At 37.6% G+C, this 21751-nt stretch overlaps 1 protein-coding gene across 4 annotated transcripts in view; it reads left to right on the plus strand.

Moving 5' to 3' along the window:
* LOC140168200 (protein Obscurin-like) overlaps positions 1-21751 on the plus strand; it is a 241289-nt gene that overhangs the window by 193116 nt on the left and 26422 nt on the right. For all 4 annotated transcript variants that reach the window (XM_072191532.1, XM_072191531.1, XM_072191533.1 and 1 more), the window contains 6 exons: positions 6107-6184; positions 9039-9329; positions 12256-12398; positions 14850-14988; positions 16220-16310; positions 19961-20161. In XM_072191532.1, coding sequence (XP_072047633.1) covers positions 6107-6184; positions 9039-9329; positions 12256-12398; positions 14850-14988; positions 16220-16310; positions 19961-20161 — 943 coding nt within the window. The remainder of the gene's footprint in view (positions 1-6106; positions 6185-9038; positions 9330-12255; positions 12399-14849; positions 14989-16219; positions 16311-19960; positions 20162-21751) is intronic.

Consider the following 21751-nt stretch of genomic DNA (forward strand, 5'->3'; position numbering starts at 1 on the left):
CAATTTGGATGAACTTTAAATGCCTAAGTGTGCTAAGTAGAAACTTAATATAGAAAACAGCTATTATCTTCTGCCTCGCATCGTATCATCATAATATAACGTCTGGTAGTTAAAGGGATCATTTGTATATCAAATTCAAAATTGAGATTTTAATATCATACCAATATGATTTTAATAAGCTTTTCACTAATGCTCATCTTTATAAAATTGTATATAGAATTGTGATACTGTGTGAAATACAGGAGTAAATAACTTTTCTTTTACCTTTATCATGTAAAGATCTATTTCATCAATATAAGCATTGATTACTGCCGACAAGTACCCTTATTCACTGCAACTGGCTCGGCATAGACTCATCATAGTATATAATCATGACCTATATATACCAGTATACATTTGCTTGCTATCATATCAGAAAGGTCAAGTGTCGTTTCGTAATGACCTCTTTTTACGTCAGCGATTATAGGATCAAATGCCGAAAGCTTAAAGATGAGTGACAGGCTTTTTGGTGTTCATGCGAGAATTAGAACGAGGATTCCTCCTCACTGGTGTGTTTGGGTTATGTGAATTGGAATAGGGCATGCAATGTGAGAATCTTGAGGCATGTACACTGTACAGAGATTTATGTCAGAGGAAGGAGGGAAAGGCTGATATTTTATTTTCGAAGGTAGTAGTTGTTAAAATCAAATTGTGCATACACAATCAGTTTCCCTCCCTAAATTGGGCTATTCCATTTAAAATCCACACTACCCCTGTGGAAGATTTTGGATGATATCTTTCACAGGGGGAGTATGCTTTTCAAATGTAATTGGTCAGGGTTATTCATTCTGAAACCCATACTCCCCCTGTATAGCTTTACCTATATCTTCCACAACTGGAGTGAGTATTTCAAATGCAAGTTACCCAATTGTCTATTCTATTTAAAACTCATACTCCCTCTGTAGAAGAAAATATTTCCAAACTCTTCCCCAGGGGGAGTGTGTATTTTATATGGCATTGCCCATTAGATTGTCATGTCAAATGTGGCGGTATTAAAGTTTGAAATATTGTACTGTAAGTTGACAGAGAGCATAATTTTATGTAATCTATTAATCTTGAGAAGACAATTATCACTTAAAGCCATAATTTATACAATCTTTTTAAAATACAAAAGTCGTGTTCACACGGTCGGACATAAGTGAGTTATAATCGGTAATAAATGACTTATAACCGGTAATAGTGACTTATTACCGGTAATAAGTGGCTTAAATCCGACAGTGTGAATACAACTTAACATCATCAAGGCATCAATACACTATGACTTGAATAGAATATTGTTCTCTTTGTAGGTATGCATTTTTGTTTACACAGGAGACTATCAAAAGTAGCAAAAAGACTGAAATATGTTTCAAAAAGTTTTCAATAAATAGCAAAATAATACTTTTTCTGCAGAATGACTTTCTGACGTGGCATAAAAAAAAAAAGTGGTGCGGTGGGCGACAAGAAAATTACCATCAACTTTCATTAGGCTTATGCGTATAACACACAAGTCAATTACCAACAAATTTTTGTCTGACGAAACTTTCTCCTTGTTGTCACCCAAAGTGGACCATTTTGACATCCTGATTTGAATTACGTTGTTGGGCAGGAAAGACCTCCTACACTATGGACCACAATGGCCTCATCCCAATGGCATAGTTCAATAACCTCAATTAATCAATCAGAGTGCAAAATGTGACCTCAAGTTGCAGAGTATGAGTTTTTGTACCCAAATTTCAAAGGTCATTCCCGGGGGTACTCAGTACAAATGACCATACGGGACGTGCCGCAAACATGGGTAGCATTTTCAGCCTTCTGGTATATCAATGACCCCTTTTTCAAAGCCTATTTTGGTATATGAATGGGTCCTTTTTTCAAAATTTTTCCTTAATCTAGCCAAAATTTCCAAAATTTTCCCAAAATTTTGGGAAAATTTGTAAAAACTAACACAATTTTGGGTAAATTCGGCCGAAAATTTTGACTTTTGGTATATCAATGGGTCCAAATTTCTTGAAAAATTGGTATATTTATGGGTCTACTTCCAAAATCTCAGCGCACGTCCCTACCAAAACCAAACTTGAGTACCCCGGGGTCATTCAACAAATGTACTAATATATTGGGGGTTATAGAACTGTGCCCTGATAGATTAGCATGTTGTGGATCCTAGTGCTATGTGTTTGTGGCCCTTGAACATGTTTAAAACAAAACTGCCAACTGGTTACATAGGAGGTTTTGCTTGAAACATGTTCAGGGGCCAATGACATAGGATGTTTTTCCTACCCAATGGCGATTACTGTATACGCTGTTATTTTAGCGAGGGTTTCATTTTCGCGAATTTCCTGATTGCTCTTGAGGGCATGAAAATAAAAACATACACAAATATTTTTTTATAAAGTTACGCTATATCCTATTTGACATAAATTCCATTAATAATGAGCTCACACAATTTAAAAAAAGATCTGCATCAAAAATACCAAGAAAAGTTAACACTCTCCACGTAGGTGTCGACTGCAGACAACAAGTTTTTTTTGTTTTTTAATTAAAAAATTTCAGAATTGTCAATGTTCATTACCATATTTGGAAACTGCATATTAAATGCATTAAAATGAGTACAAACATGCCTAGTATTGGTTAAGTGGTTTTTAAAATAGCTCTTGATATTTTGATAAAATATCTCAGAACTTGGAACTTTTTATGTAGAAGCATATGGCTAGCATGCAGAGCATTGAACTTCCTCAGATGACAGAGGCTCTTAATTTGTATGTGGAAGTGTGGGGAGGGATATGAACTTATATTATGAACCAACAAGTTCATGAGCCTAATTCAGAAAAGTGAAATTTTTTTATACATGAAATTTTATTCTACAACATAGGGACCTTTTTAGTGAAAAGGGCCCTATCAAAATTGGCCTGAACGCACAGGTCACGCATAGTGAACACAGATCGATACTGTCAACGAAGCACTGAAACCTATGATACTATCGCTCGAATTTTTTATTTTGACATACGACTCGTTTATCGCTATTTTAACCACTTTATATTGTGTTTTATTGCAAACAAATACACACCTTTATTCTGTATTACTTATTTTACAATACTGTGGTTACAGAATAATAAAAAATAAAAAAATTAATTACAATTTGGCCACAAATGCGATAGAATCTACACAAACTTTGCGAAGAAGCTTGTCCACGTTATGCACAATAGCTCACTTAACCTCTTCAGCGGGTTGTTTGTTTACTTTCTGATCGATTGGCTTTGCGCATTCAGTGGGTCGAAATGTTTAGGTCTGTGCAAAAGACTAGGATATGACGGCCTGATGACTAGATTTCAGTCAGACTTCGAATTCACAATGTTTTCTTTCTTGAACACACGCGAGTCTTAATCTGAAGCCACCAAAATGAATGTTACATCAATGGAAAGCGGTCAATTTGAAGAAATTTTACTCAAGAGATCCAAGTGATTAGATGGCGCTGTTTATTTTTCTGGTGAATAGAAGCTGACTAGAAGCTCCCGTTTTTTCAAGAAACACAAAATTTACACTGACATTTTCACGATTTTTGACTAAAAATAAAAAGTTTACCCCTAGATAAGCGAGTTTAAACAAGTTTTGTGCATGTTTATTTTTGAAAAAATCAAAAGATCACAGTATTAGCTCCATGTAACTAGCAGATCCAGGTTATATCACTACAAATTATGTTTCGGTGGCAAGAGATGTAAAAAAAAGACCCAATTTTAGCCCGTGTTTCTATAGGAGTTCAAGCGTGGAATAGCTCAGAAAATCTTAGTTCCCCAAAGGTTTCGATATGTGGCTGCATGTTTTAATGGAAACAATTGAAGACAGCATAAACAAACATCATAACTTGTGTGTAACGTCAGCCTGTGTTCCACACTTTAAAAAGAATATAAAAAAAACCAAGAGAATTGATCACATAGTTTTTGGATGATTCCAACATATTTCTTATAGACTTATTTTCTTGTGAACCCTATATCCCTTGTAATCTGTACCATTAAGCAATAAATATGTTGAATGTTAGCTCCCGATGATGAGATTTTGTTACGGAAACAACATGGTTGACCCATGAAAAGTATAAGGTGGAGACAGGTCAGTAATTTCATTAGTATCAAGTAAGCAAAATCTGGTATTGGTAAAACACAGTGTTTACATCTCAATTTCACATCAGGCTGTTCCAGTAGAAATCCTTAGACCCTCTGTGGAAGACATGCCCTTAATCTTCCACACAGGGGGTGTAGATTTCAGATGGAATCACCCATTCAGGTATTGGGTTATTCCAGTTGAAATCCATACCGTTATGGTAGACATGACCTTAATCTTCCACACAGGGAGTGTAGATTTCAGATGGAATCACCCATTCAGGTATTGGACTATTCCAGTTCAAATCCATACACCCCTTATGGTAGACATGCCCTTAATCTTCCACACAGGGAGTGTGCATTTCAAATGGGGTTATCTGAATGGGTGACTCCATTTGAAATCTACACCCCCTGTGTGGAAGATTAAGGTCATGTACTCCATAGGGGGTGTATGGATTTCAATTGGAATAGCGGATTGCATGACTGGTATCAAGAGTTGGATGAGATTGCTTTAAGGTCAGGCATAGCTACCAATTAAGTGATGATCAATGAATGTGTGAGGAGGCAGTTCACTCAATGTAAAGGTCTGCCATTACTGAAATACTCCACTTTTTCATTTATCATGTTGATGTGATGCCAAAAAGTTTAAAAAGGTCAAAAGATGTTAAATATCCTAGCAAACCCAAAAATGTTTTTAATGTTATAAACATGTTACGGTTTCATTCATAAGGTTTTAGAGGTTAATAACTGCGCATCGGTTATTTGGAGGGCATTGTGAAAAATCTAAACATTTTGCCTTTGGAACCGAGGAATATTCCGAGGTCCAAAGCAAAATGTTTAGATTTTTCACAATACCCGACATATTACCGATGCAAAGTTATTAACCTCATTCATAACCGTCACTTAATCTCTTCACCTTACAAAATAACACAAAATTTTGCTCGAAAGTTTATAAAAATAGATGATTTTTACATCTTCCCTTGCCAAAAATCGATCAGGCTAAAACAGAACGACCAATAACAAAAGTGCGTATCACAATCTGTGCAAATATGGTAGCGCCGCAATCCAAATCTGACGCAGCCAGCGCCACAAGCAGTTTGTTGGACGCACAATACCGCGACGCAGAAGTCAATTGTGTGCGACATTGGAACAATTACGCATTTTGCGGTCAATTGTGAGATATTAATGACCTCGATTTGCGTTCGCGTTTTCGCAAATAATAAAATATGATTGGATCGCACGCATCGCGTTTATTAATGAGGTTATGAATAGCATTTAAATGTCAGGTTATATAAAGGTCATGAAACATTTAAATGAGAAAGCTCTATGACAACGTTTTTAAAATGTTATTGCAAAATATTTTTGGGCAAACATTTGAGCAAAATATGTTGTCAACATGTAGATAACATTATGTTAGTATGTTTTGCATCAAGATTTCAAAAATGTTTTTTGAATGTTTTTAAAACGTATTATACCCTTCTTTAATGCGGCATTTAAATATTTTCTATAAAATGTTCTGTGTTTGCTGGGATAGTGCAAAAATATATTTAATATATGTAATATGAGACAACTCTGCAGTTACTAATTATAATTGGTTGCTAATTAGGTTGAACAGCGGTTTAGCAGCTACAAAATAATTATATTTTTTGCATCATATCAAGCACTGCAAAATGTTAACTAGGGAACAGGCCTGTATGCATGATACATTTTTTTTGGGTTGTGGGGGACTTCGAAAAAAGTGGACCTTTTTCGAATGAAAAGTGCACTTGTGCTGATTTGTCGAAAAAAGTGGACCTACCCCTGCTAAAAAATGGTCTGGGAACTTTTTGAATGCCTTATCCTCAAAAAGTTTGTCAATTTTTAGGAAGAACAAACAAACTAGTCCCACATCATATATCATATTTCTTGTCAATACAAAGGATACGGCAGGAAAATCTTATTCAGAGTTACTTGTTCATGTAATTTACCATTTTTGTTTGTGTTTTTCCTAACAGTTGCAGAGAGGGATTTAGAATTGCCAGCAGTACCTCCCAATAAACCCAGACTAAGAAGACAGTCTACATTTAGTGCACGTAAGTATATTACTTGCAGATGCAAAGTGATAATAAAACTAAAAGCAGTCCAAATAACAAGTGAAAAGGCAATCTAATAAGCAGAGGCTAATCCATTTAAAGTCCACACTCCCCACGTGGAAGATTTTGGATATATCCTGGGGTAGGGTCTACTCAGTAAAAAGCTTAAAAGCGACCATACAGGCTCGTGCCGCAAACATGGGTAGCATTTTGGTATATCTATGACCCTTTTTCTAGACCAATTTTGGTATATGGATGGGTCCTGTTTTCAAAATTTTCTAAATTTTTTTGGAAACTAGCCAGTTTGCCTTAATCTAGCCAGAATTTTTGAAATATGAAAGTTTGTGAAAGTAAAGCAATCTGAGTGAAATTTCGGTCAAAAATATTGACTTTTTGTATACCGATGGGTCCAAATTTCTTGAAAAATTGGTATACACCAATCTGAGAAGCATTTACTGTATTTGGCCCTGTATTGTCGGAATTGATTGAAAATCACAGTTGTGTACAATTCTGTACAGCACACTAACAAGTAATTGATAGAGCCCCGACCTTGGGACACCGCAGTTTTACATCGGGGACACCGCAGTAATGGCCTAGTCGGATTGGTGTATATTGATGGGTCCACTTTCGAATTCTCAGTGGCACACCCCTACAAAAACCAAACTTGAGTATCCGGAGAAATATCTTCCACAGGGGGAGTATGAATTTCAAATAGAATTAGCACATAAAACAATATGCTATTTGAAACTCACACTCCTTTTTCCCAGAGGGTGTATGGAATTCAAATGGAGCTGCCTAATGTGTTTCATTCCATTTGACATTAATACTTCTGAGGAAGATATTTCCAAAATCTTCCACATGGTAGTGTGGATGTTAACTGGAATAGCCAATTTTACATGAAGCTAGATTGAGAGTATGCACATTCTTACATTCTAGCATGAGCGCTCAAGCATGAAAGAAGTGTTTAAATTTGGACACTTTGCCTTACATTATGCTCTGGAGCTGCCAACAAGGCTATGGCATTGACATTTACAGATTGTTATTCTCAATGTTTCATGAAAGGCAGATTTAGAGTCTATGATTTGTTTGAATTTGTGGAGTATTCTGTGTGTGGGTAAAGAATGCTAGATTGGGCTATTCCAGTTACAATCCATACACCCCCTGTGGAAGACATATGACCTTATGTTCCACACATGGAGTGTGAATTTCAAATGGGGCTACCTGAATGGGTGACTCCATTAGAAATCCACACCCTCTGCATGGAAGATTAAGGTCATGTCTTCCATAGGGGTGGATTTCAACTGGAATAGCTCACTGGCTCACAGACATCATATAAATACCTATTTTGAATTTGTCTGGCAGAATATACCAATTTTGCAAACAAATTGGACCCACCAGTATGTCTAATAGGCTAAAGCTCCATTAAAACTTCAGAAATATCGATTGGATTTCTTGCTCAAATTTACTCTAACGCGAACGTATGGTTGGTTACTGCAACAACAGCGTATTGGCGCTTAAACTCGGGATGTGTATCAATGTGCGTTCAAAAGAAGGGCATGTGTAAGAGCTTGTAACAGACTACATCGAAATGTCTCTCTTTTGTTTAGTCAAGTGGTTATTAGTCCCACTTCAAGACAAAAGACTCTACCTTAAGAGCTTTGTTTGAGCATAGTTATAGGCCTATATATATTATTTAATAAAGGCTCGTCAGCTTTGTCAATTTCATATTCCAATTTACTACGCAAAGCCTAATGAAATACATATTCTTTATTTCTTTCCCCTCCTTCTGAATCTCTCTCCCCTTCCCCTCCTGTTTCCCCTACCCTACCTTCTCCATATTTCCCCCTCCTTTTCCCCTCTATTTGTACTCGCTCTCTCAAACTTGACCCTCCTATAATTACCCACTCGCACTCCTGTTTCCCCCTCCCCAGTGACTTTGTCAGGGTTTTTCTGTTAGGAGGCGTGGGTCGATTCTCAAAGGAAACGTTTTTTACAAAAATGGGCTTAAAATGGCAGAAAAGGGCCTAAAAGCGTAAAATATCACGGCGGCCAGCATCCAAAAGGGGAGGGTCAAGAAGGAAGACAAGATGTCCCACGGGAGCTGCCCCCCCTTGGCTACCAGCAAAGCACCTCCCTGTCCACTTCCAATGTCCTCCCTCTCCTCCTCCCTACCCCCTCTCTTACCAGGCACAACCTATGACATGTTATATATAAAAATGTTATGCACCTGCTTTACTCTTCCAGAAGTATCGTATACTGCTGGCTCAAGTAAAACCAGGCCATTTTTACGGGAACTTAATCCCCTTGGCGTTGAAGTCAAGCCAAAACTTGGTCACGAGCACATACAAAAGTATATATCAAGTGTGACGTTTGGAACAAAAATTATTTTGATCTAATTCAATCAATAATTTTCAGCAACATGTAGCATGTTTTTTACCCAAACCAAATTAGATTACCAATAATTGGTCTATTAACTAGATAATACATGAGTGGTAATTATGTAGTCTATGAGGAAATATGCAAACTATTGTTCTAAATTATGACGTATTTTCATCATAATTTACGGCACACTATAGATTTTCGCGTTAATTTTTACTTCAAGCGGCTTTAATGGCAGAGTGGTTTTGAATACATAATCCTCTATAATCCTCTAGACATTAAAGTTTGTGGTTTCAAACTTCATTTCGCAAAGTCTCTATTGATATAAACCAAATGGCTGAATATGTGACCCATATATGCAAGCCATATTTTGTTACCTGTATGATCATTTTTACTGAACCCCCGAATATGTATGTACTTCAACTACCGATTTTAACTAAACTCTTAATCCCCTCACTTTATTCCTTCTATACAGCACCTGAGACAGAACCAGTGATAATCGTAGAAGAAGAAGACGTATATGCTTTAAAGGAAGGGAAAGCGTTACTCTGCTGCACGGTCATGGGTGAACCCCGACCCAGGGTGATGTGGCTACGAGATGACGAGGTTCTGGAGGAGAGTGAACACATCAAATGGGGATATGAGGAGGACGGTAGATGTTGGCTAGAGATTGATGGCGTTACCTATCACGATATAGGAGAGTATGAATGTATTGGTATTAGCACTGGTGGGTATGCATCAGAGAGACTCTATGTAGATGTAGCAGGTGAGGAGAACATAATTTGTTAACATCCATATCCAAAGGATGCACTTGTCGACTGCTACATGTGTCACTTGGTTTAGGAATACTGAAAACATCCCAGGGGGTCACTCCCATTGTGGCCTGTACACCATCCGCGATAATAAAAACGCGTAATAAGGGTAGTTTTTCGTGGGTAGGCACGATACGCACGTATCGTGTTTGAAAAAAAGGGTAGCAAAATTGGAAAAAAAGGGTAGCAAAATTGCAATTGCTAATACGTGGAAATGAAATTTAGGGTATGAAATTTGATGCAAGGAATAAAATCCCTGTTTAGGGTGTGAAAACAGGCGCGTGTTACCTGTTTAGGGTATCATTTTAGCCAAGGGTTAAATCCTTGTTTAGGGTGCTTTTCAAAAGTTGATTATCGCGGATGGTGTACAGGCCACAATGGGAGTGACCCCCCCCTCCCTCCCCGGGGAAACATTCCACTTGTGATGAGTCGCAAAAACCTTCTGGCATGTTGCTAGAAAAGTGTGAGAAACAAAAATGCACATTTGTACATGCGTTTGCAGGGAGAACCTCAGTTTGGTAGCAAGATGGCAGATCTGTGCAAAGGGCGAATAGGTAGTGTATGAAATTTGTATGGCATCAGATAGGCCCATATACAGAAGAGTCAACCCTGTGCATGTTAAGTCTCGGAGCTATTCAAAGAGAGAAGGTTCTGATATCTGCAATCAATCCTAGATTTTGGGATCATGCATCACAGTTTCAGTGGTTATATGTGCAAGTAAAGCCCATGCATTAACCCTAACAGCCTAAGGGCTCTTTGGCGACGGGAAGGGAAAGAAGGAAGGAATAAAGAGAGAAAAGAAAGAAAGAAGTTGTTTGCTCTGGGTGGGATTCGAACCCGAGACCCCTCGCATGCCAAGCACACGGTCAGCGACACCTTGCCACGGGTCTTGGGCTTCGCTGGCCAGCGAAACCGTGCCTATATATCACTTAGGGCGATTGCGTCATCACACCATGTGGGATGCATGCACGAACAGCGCATATATCAAGTAGTATTTTGTAGTACACGGTACGGTTAGGGTTAATACATTTATGTATAACACATATAGGAAGGCAGAAGGAGGGAATCAAAACCGAGAATGATAAGGTAAAAAAAAATAAAAGGTTCGTCTCAAAGCTTGCGCGCGCATTTGTAAAATCGCATGATTTGGGAAAAAAAGAAATGCTGAGATTTTTTTTATTTAAAAAAAACAACGGTGAAAATCAGATTTTTTTTTCTCAAAATACCATAAAAATACATACCAAGTCGGGAATTAAAAAAATCGCATTTCGCATTTATTTTCAAACCACTCGTGAGCTTTGAGACGAACCTTTTATTTTCTTTGGCCTAAACAAAATGAAGGTTTTGTTTTCAGGAAAATAGTAGTATTAATGTCCCCTCCTTGCCCATATAGCTTATAATTAGAGCCTCCCATGGCAGTATATTAGTATATATTTATAGTATAGCATACCAAATTTGTTCAGGTATATATTAAAATTTGTATTTGTAATTCGCTGTCGTAGTGCACGTTAGTAACCAATGGTTACTGATCCAAGCCTAGGCTCATACACCTGTTCCGAATTTTGATATGCCATAGGCTTTGTGTTGTGATCATTTCGATCAGTGGTTCGTAACAAAGCCAGCGTGATCCAGTTGACCTAGCAACGGTCATATTCTAACGTGCACTACGACAGCGAATAATGATTAATTCTGCAATTATCTGGAAATAGGAGTAGTTCAGGTACATTAAGTAGGAAATTACTACTGAGGATTACTGATGTTTTATTTTTTTTTTATACCCAGACATTTTATTCATTTGGCTGCACTAAGATCATTAGGGAATAACAATCAAATTTTTGTATTACTCAATTTCAGTCAGTGACGTCATTGCACATTTCACTGGCCTCAAAATGCGAGGGTTCACTCTCAAAACACTGGCGAAAGCAATAACTTGCAATTTCAAAATCATAGATTACTATTTACTTTCCCCAAAATGTTACTTTTCACTGATCACATTATATTTCAAATGAGGCAAAACAAAGAAAATTGCTATATCATTCCAGCGCTTATAATTATCGTCAATGTGTGTATTAGCCCTGGGGAGGGGGGCACTGACTTAACACAAATGACCATACAGGTAGGTTCCCCCAGAAAGACCCCCTTTTTGGATTTCGCAGCTCTGAAAGACCTGCTATATTTGACCAAATTGAGAGTTCTGAAAGACCCTTGATGTTGATATTTCAGCTCTAAAAGACTCCAAAATTGCTCATTTGCATATTTCTGGTTTTTTCAGGCGATTCTCAACCAGAAACCCAAGAAAGACCCTAGATTTTGACTGTTCGCAGCTCCAAAAGTCCCCATTTTACTTGTTCACAGCTCCAAAAGACCCCCTTTTACTGGTACGCCTTCAGCTCCCAAAGACCCACCACCTCAAAATTCCAGGGGAACATACCCACCAAAAATTTTTGATATGCCCCGGGGTATTAGCTTGCCAATCGTTATTGAGCTTCATGCAGATGGGATGTATAAATAAGATGAATAGCAATAAACAAACAGTTTTATACGTCTGAATGATACACATGCACGAGATGTGTCAGCCATCGGTCGATCGGCGAACTTGGAATAAAACCGGAGATCTTTGGATTTATTATAAAAACTTAAATTTTACTGTAATTAAAGCACTTCAGGCTTAGTATGCCATTGGGCATTACATTCATGCAAAAAGTAGAAATTTAAGAGAAATTGAGAGTGTCGCTATGGAGCTAATTACACATGACTTTCATACGATGACTTTCATACGATGACATCACTGACTGCACTACACATAATGCGGTATATAGTAAAGGGAGTTGTAGGTATAATTTTTCCTAACAATATTCTATTTCATGTCTTTGCATACAGAAAAACCGACTTTCCTTGTTCGATTCCAAGATACCATGGCAACCGTTGGTGAACCTCTCAGATTAGACTGTCGTTTAGATGGCATCCCAGAACCAGATATAATATGGTATAAAGATGATCAGCCATTACAACCAGGAGAAGGGGTAAGTCTCAAGCATGTATTTGGCTATTGCATTTAAAATTCATACTACCCCTGTGGAAGATTTTGGAAATATCTTTCACAGAGGGAGTATGTTTTTCAAATGTAACTATATTCTGGCTTCTTGTAAAAATTAATTATACAAGAGTAATATTTTCATCCATCAGGTTTGCTGATTTCATATTTACTTGTAGGCTTACATTGTTCCTTGTCTGGCACATCATCCGAGGGAAGGAGGACTCAAGTTTGGTTTTGGTAGGGGTGTGCCGCTGAGAATTTGAAAGTGGATGCATCATCATATAGTATACCAATTTTTCAAGCAATTTGGACTCATGGATATACCAAAAGTCAAAATTTTTGACCGAATTGAACCCAAATTGTGTTAGTTCCACAAAAGTTTGGGAAATTTTGAAAATTTTGGCTAGATTGTGGCAAAATTGGGCTATATTCTGAAAAAATTGAGAAAATTTTGAAAAAAGAACCCATCCATATACCAAAATTGGCTTAGAAAAAGGGGTTATTGATATACCAAAAGGCTGAACATGCTACCCATGCATGTTTGCGGCACGTCCCCATATGGTCATTTGTCCTGAGTACCCCCCGGCACATCATGCTGTGTTGATACCTGTTAATTACAGAATATCAAAGGAGATGTAATTATGAGATAAATTTACTCATTCAGATGAATTAAATAATTCATTATTATATCTGTATCAGACAATTATAGATATGACCCATTTCTGTTTAGTGTTGTCATGGCAACAATTGATTCATCTGTGCCTGCATGTTAATTTAATAATTTAAGTAATCATTTTCTGTTGATTTATTCATTAGATATTTAAAGTGGACTGGGCTGTTCCAGTTGAAATCCATACACCCACTGTGGGAGACATGACCTTATACACAGGGAGTGTGAATTTCAAATGGAGTTACTTGAATGGGTGGCTCCATTTGAAATCTACACCCCCTGTGTGAGAGCTTAAGGTGATGTCTTCCATAGGTGTATGGATTTTAACTGGAATAGCCCATTTCATTTATTTGAATTGAAATTGACATTCAATGATCCATCACTATTCCCCACATATGTCAGATTTTCACATTTTGAATATTTACTCAGTGTCGTATCCAGGGGGGTGCTTTGGGTGCTGAAGCCCCCCGCACTTTGTTAAAAATCATGTAAAATCAGCTGTTTTTTGGGGATTTTAGCCATTAAGCTAGAGTCCAAAGTTTACCGTTTTCTAAAATCCATTTTCCGTGTTGTAAAATTTGTAAATCCGTGTCATGAATAAAGCTTAAAATGTATAAACAATGATATTAATGTCACAATAAAGTGTTCAATATCGCGATCAGTATTGGAATATCCTTACGATAATAGGCTGACTATTTATGATGTTTGGAGGATATAGGGGGTTCATGCCTTGGTAATATACCTTTATTTCGGTATTATTAAACAGTATTTTTATCATACACACAACTCATGATTGTTTTTAACATTTATTTCTCTTATCTTTTAACAATTTTTGTCACATCATAAAAAATGTCATTTTCCGTGATTTTTTTCCGTTTTCCGTAAAATGGAAAACTTCGGACTCCGCATAACTCTGAAAGCCCCTCTGAGCCGCAGGAACAGATCCTGGACACGCTGGTGTTACTTTAGTCGTAACTTCAATCAATTAATAAGCTAGACACTGAGTTGACATATTTTTTTCATATTTTCAGTGCAATATATCTGAGACACAAAAAACGGTTTTAGGGGTTTATCAACCATTTTATATGATTTTATAAAATGTTACCGATTCTTTTTTATCCTCGATGGATATCCTTGTGTTATTTCTCTCAGCATAATTTATTTTTCCCTATTCTCAAGTTATATCACAGTATCTTGTGAATTTATTGGCTATTTTTATCGGAAGTTTATTTTTGTGACTGATATTGCCATAAGGGTATGATATTTGGGATATAGACTGCTGTAAAAATGGACATTTATATTGTGATACAGTCAAAAGGGGGGACTTTGCTGGTGAAGTCAATTTTGAGTTCAGTATTTCTGCTCTGAAGTCGTTTGCAAGTTTTAAAATGACACCACATTTTGCATTTTGTAATTTTCTTTATTATTTTCTGCCCATTTTAATCGTACAGTATATCTTGGAATGTTTATGTACAAAAAACTTGCAGATTAATTATTTTAGCAAAAATATCCCCAAATTTGAATTACGTTTCGGTACACTAGAACATAATTCAACACATTGGCCTATGGAGCAGTGTAATACACATAATCATGCATAACTCGCAAACGCAAAATTAGAATCAACTGAAATTGTGGGAATAAGCTTTTTTCGTAGATATATCTACTGAAAAATGTCATAAAAAGAGAATGCTAGGATCACAAAATACAAAATAGTTCTATCTTAAATTTAATTTCTTTTCCTTTTACTATTAATATTTTTGACACCAGGTTGATTTCTTGTTTGAGGGTGAGGACATGGTGTCTCTACTGATAGATAAATGTGTACCAGAGGATGATGGCGAGTATACCTTAACAGCTATCAATATGGCAGGGGAGGAAACTAATACTGCAAGGGTGTTTGTTGTTGGTAAGTAGGATTACCAATCTTGTATACAACTATATAGCAGATCAGTGGCATAGCCAGGATTTTGGTGTTAGGGGCAAAGCCAAATTTTCGTCTCCATTTAGGGGGCAAAGTCAGTTTTTCGTCCCCATTTGTCAATTTTTTGTCCCATTTTTGGTCATTTTGCTCTTTACCGTCCCCATTTTGTCCCTGAAAATTTTCTGAAAATTTTCTTTTCCCACCCCTCGCTATGCCACTGTAGCAGATGGTGGGGGGGGGGCAGAGGGCCACTCAAGTTTCACAGTGTACACATGTGTGACCAAATATTTTCGAAACATATACCCTAAACAGGAGTTGCCCTTTTGAGCAAGAAACAACCCTAAGCAGGAATGTAGCACAGTTTCAGGATTGTACCTGAAAGATACCCCTAAGCAGGATTTTATCTGAAAGGTACCAACCACCCTTACAGGTTTTTGATAAAATAAACACTTTTTGTTCCATGATAGTTTTCTAATATCTATGTTTGGGTGATGTTGAGCCGAGTAAACACACCAGGGAAACATGCTTTGTGAAATAGCGAGATCATTAAAATAACTCCTATACGCACCAACTAGAAGTTTGAAAACTATACCCTTTTTCTTGAAAACAGGTGTTTTTAACCCCCTAAATGGGACTCACACGATTCTAGCTCATATTCTGAAAAGGACCCATAATTCTTGAGCAACTTGAGTGGCCATCCTGGGGGAGGGCAGCAGTGTTCAAAAAACACTTATCCACTTGTCATCTTGTTCACTGAGGACAACCAAGATGAGCTATGCACTTGTCCGATGGTCATCCAGATATTTTACATCCAAAATGATTATAAATCATAATTAATATTTAAATTCATATCTAGAAAGATCTACCGATCATTACTAGTACACCTTAAATGCTGTGATACATTTAACTTCAGTTCTGAAATTTTAAATTTCCATTTCACTGAGTTAACCAATTGTGCCTGCGATCGAGATCCGCATGATCAGAATGGTGAATTTGGAAGCTAGCACAGGTTTCCAGGGCAGAAAACATCAAACAAATTTGATTTTTTTTTGCATCCAAAAATATCACACATGTTTGTGACAATTGAAATATTTTGAGGATAAGCATAATCTATGATTAGGTTGTTCTCAGGACTGAGCTTTTTTACAATGTTTTATGAGCTATTTGCTATTATTCACTTTACAATATTATGTATGTTTCTTCTTATTCTCGACAGAACCTGAAGATAATGCACTGAAACAGAGAGTTACAATCAAAAGGGATGTCAAAGTTGAAAATGAATATGAGATACTGGCAGAACTGGGAAGGTAATTAAACCTATGAACCCCTCCCCAATTGGCCTAGGGCAATGTCAGTGCTGTACTACACTAGCCGTGTTCAGACGGGCTTAGAGGTAAGTTCATGTTAAGCTAACATGAAGCTACCTCTGAGGTTAGCGCCCGTCTGAACAAGTATCGTGTTAACTAACGCGAAGCTTAACACAGAAGATTTACCACAGAGAAAGTTATGACCTTGCACTACCTCCGTATTACGGTAACAAGGAGGTAAGCTCCTGTGTGATCATGGCTACTGTCCATGCAGTTGTGGCTTGAAAGACTGGTGTTAGAGTCAGCTTATGGGGTGGCCATCTCTGCAATGCATTGGCAACATGGAAAAAATTGATGGTACACACCCCCCTCACCACACACACCCCCACACACATGGCAATATATGTATTCTCTTGGTCGGGCTGACGTCACAAAGGGGAAATAGCCTTGTAAAACCAGTGTGCGCATGTGCAGTTCCCCTTTCTCGAGCTGGTTGCTATGTGCGCGCTTGTGCAAAGGGGACGAAGGCTCAATGTTCCCGGATGTCCGACCGAGTGAATGACAGTCACGTTCATAGCACTCAACTGCTATCAAACTTAGCAATTTGTGGTTTAACTCCTACCCTCATAGTATTACTGACAACCTAATAAGCACCATTCCCTAATAAGTGCCCCAATGTAAGTGTTCTTGTGACAACTGTCTAAGTGCCCCTCAACACACCAGATGTCCGTGGAATAAAATGACCTTCTAAACTTTCTCGTTTAGGATTATGATGATTTTGACTTCAGATACAATGTTTTTTGAATGTTTTAGCATGAAAATTTCCATTTGTAACTTTCATTTTATAATTTTAATAAGCGCCTTCTGAAAATGACTTACTTATGCATCCAGGGCACTGATTAGGTTGAATATGGTACTACATGTTTTCCCATTCACTTGTTGACGCCATGTATGCCCTCAGTTTGTAATAATTGCGGTTACTGAAAAGGTTAAGCTTGGAAAGGGAGAGCTTAAGATTTAAAGAGATGGTGCTGAAATATGTGCTGCAAGTTGAGCTAATGACAAAATGGAAAAGAAAAGGACGGAAAATAAAAGAGGAAAGAAGAAAAACAAGTCAAGGTGATATATATGATATATTTGTGTGGTTGTGAAATCTAGCAGTAAGATAACAGGGGAAAAAGCCTATTCTAAGGGCCCAGCCAACACAGATTTTCCATTTTGGGATTGTTTTTTGCAGTATGTATGTAAAATCAGTTGTTTGGTGGCCAACAGTGAATTAAAGTTGACAGACATTTCTGTATTAATATAAAATCACCTGTTTTGGGGAAAAAGTAGATAGATTCATTTTGACTGAAAAAATGTGAGCAGTGTGATGGATAAAATGGCAAAAGATTTATTTACAAATTTTCCTGATTTTTAGGGGAAAAAAGCAACTGACTGACCGACCCTGCTTCAAAGGTCCGTCCACACCCGGTACCTGTAGAACAATGTTTTTTTGTTGCCTTAGCCTACTGGTTTTCTTTAAAATCAGTATTTTCTCATACAGCTCTTCTTATGCACTTTGCTTCAATCATCACAAAACAAATGGTTGCCATATAGAGTAAGGTAGAGCCTGTCACTTGCAAAAGGGCATTCATCTATGTGGTCAGTAAGCTTAAATAATGTACTTCAAACTGTGCTTTTTAAAGGATCATAGAGATTTGTTCATTTTAACTGTCAATCGTGCTTTTGATACTATTCGTACAAAGTACAAAAAAAAGTGTGAAAAATACAAAATGTGTATAATTGCCTTAAAAGTTAAGGGTAAGTCATTAACATTGTCATTAGGTATTTTTGAAATGAATGAAATGAAATGAAATTTGACAACAAAAAAAACCCCAGCAGTATTGAAAACAGTTGAAGCTTCATTCAAATACATGTAGCTAATAAAAATTACAGATTCATAAAATGTCTTATTTTGTCATTATACACTGTTTTCGGCCTAACCACTAGCCGGCTATGTTATCACATCTTTGACACTAGCCCCGGCCGGGGGGGCCACTGTAATGGTGAAGGGGGGTATCAGGCGCGTCCGTAAATTCACGTAAAAAGGGTATTTTTTCAGTCTTGTGTACGTTACGTGCGTGCGTAACGTGAATAGGGTATCAAATTCATGTAAAATTGGTGTAAAAGGGTATGTTTTTGGAGCTCTTACGTACTTAGGGTAGTTTTGCCAAGTTTTGGATTTTGTGCTTTCTCCTTCACTCATGAAAAGTGAAAGGAAAGTGTCTTCTTCCTACACCCCAAAAGCAGTTAAAAGCCATCTTTTAGCTGTCAGAGATGACAGATCCCTATACTGGCCCAGCTAGCATACTAAACACGAGGTCCCCGGACGAGGTCACAACTTGTTCAGAATATACAACCAATCAGCATGCTTTTTCTTAACTGTGGAGTCAATAAATTATGAGGAAAATATAAGAGGATTTCTGATTGGCCGAACCTGATTATATTCATAGTCTCGGTGGCTTCCAGCCCAGAAAACTTGGTTGATCGGAACATGGTCTAAAGGAGCAACAAAGCAACCACGAACTTCTAGGTTTGTAAACAAGCTGTGTCAATGAACTTTTGACATGTGTGAAATTTTACCGGGGTATTTACAAACACAACGATTGAATAATTTGGAACTATTTTGGCTTTCTTAAGATATAAATCAATGAGTTTCAGGATTTTGGTTGGGTTTACCACTAAATCCAGTATGATAATTAATGCTCTAGGATGTTTTAAATTGAGACGAAATTAGGAAATAAACCAAGCTAAACTGGCCGTGTTTGCCGCCTTCTTCCAACTTCAATGTGTGGTTTGCAATCGATCGCCATGGTCGTAATTTATGTTGGACTTGCAGTTCAAAATTCTCTTGGATATGTGGAGAAATGGGTACATCCCAATCCCAAAGAATAAATTCTACAATATTTCAATAAAAAGGGTTGGACCTGTGATCCAAAAAGGGGAAATTATTGGCCCAAAAAACATACTGCATGAACTTTGAGGTAAGCTTTAGCACCACGTAAACTTGTATGGCTCAAAATTCAGACGGCTTGCCACAAATTGCTAGCCCTATCATGCCACTCGCCGCCTGGGTTCTGTGTGTTTACTTGTTCAGGGGTAATAATTGCATCAATTACTTGTTTAGGGTTGGGGAAAAGACAACTACTTGTTTAGGGTAGCAAATCGTGCAACTTATACTTGTTTAGGGGGAAAATTTCAGTCTCGGAAATACTTGTTTAGGGTGCTTTTGAGAGTCCTCGGACGTGCCTGATACCCCCTCTTGACACTATAGTGCCCCCCGGACACTAGCAAAGGTGCCCAAATCTAAATTTTGATGATTTATACAATCATGCGAATGAGCAAATCACTGAATACAGGGTGGTGTGTCCAAAAATGAAACGAGGTTGTATAATAGCATTAAACCATAAGATCCACCGGCTCCACAATTATAGTTGCGTTGTATCATGTTGCTTTTTTGCTTCATTTATCTTATTGTTGATGTGTTTTTTATGTATATTGTTTCATGCGCTGTGATCACCTGAAATGGCGCTTTATAAAAGCCTGTGTATTATTATTATCATCATTAATCCTTGTGCACTGTTTCCTTACTTTATATTTTTTATCAGGGGTGCATATGGTGTGGTCAAGAGATGTGTGTCCCACGAAACTGGAGATATGTTGGCAGCAAAATTCATCACGGTCAAGCAAGGCCGCTGGACAGAGATTAGAAGAGAGGTGAAAGTGATGGCAGTACTGGATCACAAGAGGCTGATTAACCTAATAGATGCATATGAGACAAAGAAGGAACTCATTATGATTATGGAATTGTATCCTTTATAATTTTTCAGTAGTGGCACTGCCCGAGGGCCCTGCAGGGGAGCAAATGGCCCCAGTCAGAACTCCATTGCATGCACCCCAATGATGCCCCAGTAAAAACCCAAAATTAAAAAAAATGCCTACATTTTGTGGCAATTTTGTTCAAAATTTGTTGATTTTACCCCTCCTGAAATTCGCTTTGCTCCCTCTTGCCCCCCTGAAAATTGTTTGTGGTGCTGCCATTTATTTTATTATATAAATGATCAAAGTTGGTATCCGGTTCCTCAGGGGCGTAACCAGCAATAAGGTGTTGAGGAGGATCAGGGGTAGATATATCCCCTCTTGAAAAAAAACGGGGAAAGAAAAAGTACATAAAAAAGAGAGAGCACATAGAAAACCTGTTCAGATGAGGTGAAAAGTGGCAATGTTGACACCCCCCCCCCTTATTTGCTTAAATTTCTGACTCCAAGGGGGTAACCTCATGTTCTCCCTACCCCCAAATGAACCCATGAAAAAAAAAGTGGGGGGGGGGAGGTAGCAAATTTTCAGGTGACATATGACAAAGCAGTCCCTTTTGGACCCTGTTTCCACAGCCAGGACAAAGTACTCAATTCACTGGAATTTTGTTCCTTAGTATGACCACATTATCAATATTTGTTTGACAATTCTTTTAAATCTTAATAAACAGGTGAGTAAAGAAATATGTTTGACACAAATTAATATAAACCTTTTCAATATTAATGAAAAGTTATTTGTCAGTACTCCAAATTAACTTTTCCACTATTGACTCACTGATTGACTCAGATCAAACAAGTTGTACTTTAAAGATCAGAGATCAAGTTTAAAGTGTCAATATTTATAGTAAGTGTAGGTTGATCATAGACTAATAATAAACAGAGGGTACAGAAACTGGCAAATTCCAGCATTATCTGATAATGAAGGCCAATCAAATTGAGAGACAAAATTGCCTTGCTTACTCTGCACCTGTGACTATTATTTAAAGCGCAGTCCAGGGGGGTTTGGATGCAATATCGTGTCCTATACCGGCTGAAATTTCAGGGGGACAAAATCAACAAATTTTGTGTAAAATTGCCACAAAAAGTTGAAATTTTCATAGTTTTGGGTTTGTAAGGCTGACAAGGCTTTTAAAAGGGGGGGGGCAAGCAAAATATGGGGGGGGGGGGGTAATACCTCCCTAGTGCCGCCACTGTGTAAGTTGTTAGACATTGGGGACAGAACAAACATCCCTAATTTATTTATTTATTTATTAATATGCAAGAATTCTGAAAGCACAGGGACCTTGCCTATTGGGGTGATATCTGTACGTCTTTTAATAATCTAGAGTTGGCGGCATTGAGTACCTAACCTTTGACCAACAATGCACGGTATAAATAAAAAATATACCATTATTTAGGTGACCAATACATATAAATACCAAATCACTTGCAAATTATCTGGTATGGTAAATGGGCTGTTCTGGAAATTTGGAAATAACAGTTTCATTAATTTCTAATACACCTATTGCACGGTTCCGCCATGATGCAAGGAAAACCTCGAAATTGGCATGACATGAAAGGAAGAATTACACAATGTTATATGAC

The sequence above is a fragment of the Amphiura filiformis genome, chromosome 13 (assembly GCF_039555335.1).
Source record: "Amphiura filiformis chromosome 13, Afil_fr2py, whole genome shotgun sequence".
Classification (NCBI taxonomy): Eukaryota; Metazoa; Echinodermata; class Ophiuroidea; order Amphilepidida; family Amphiuridae; genus Amphiura; species Amphiura filiformis.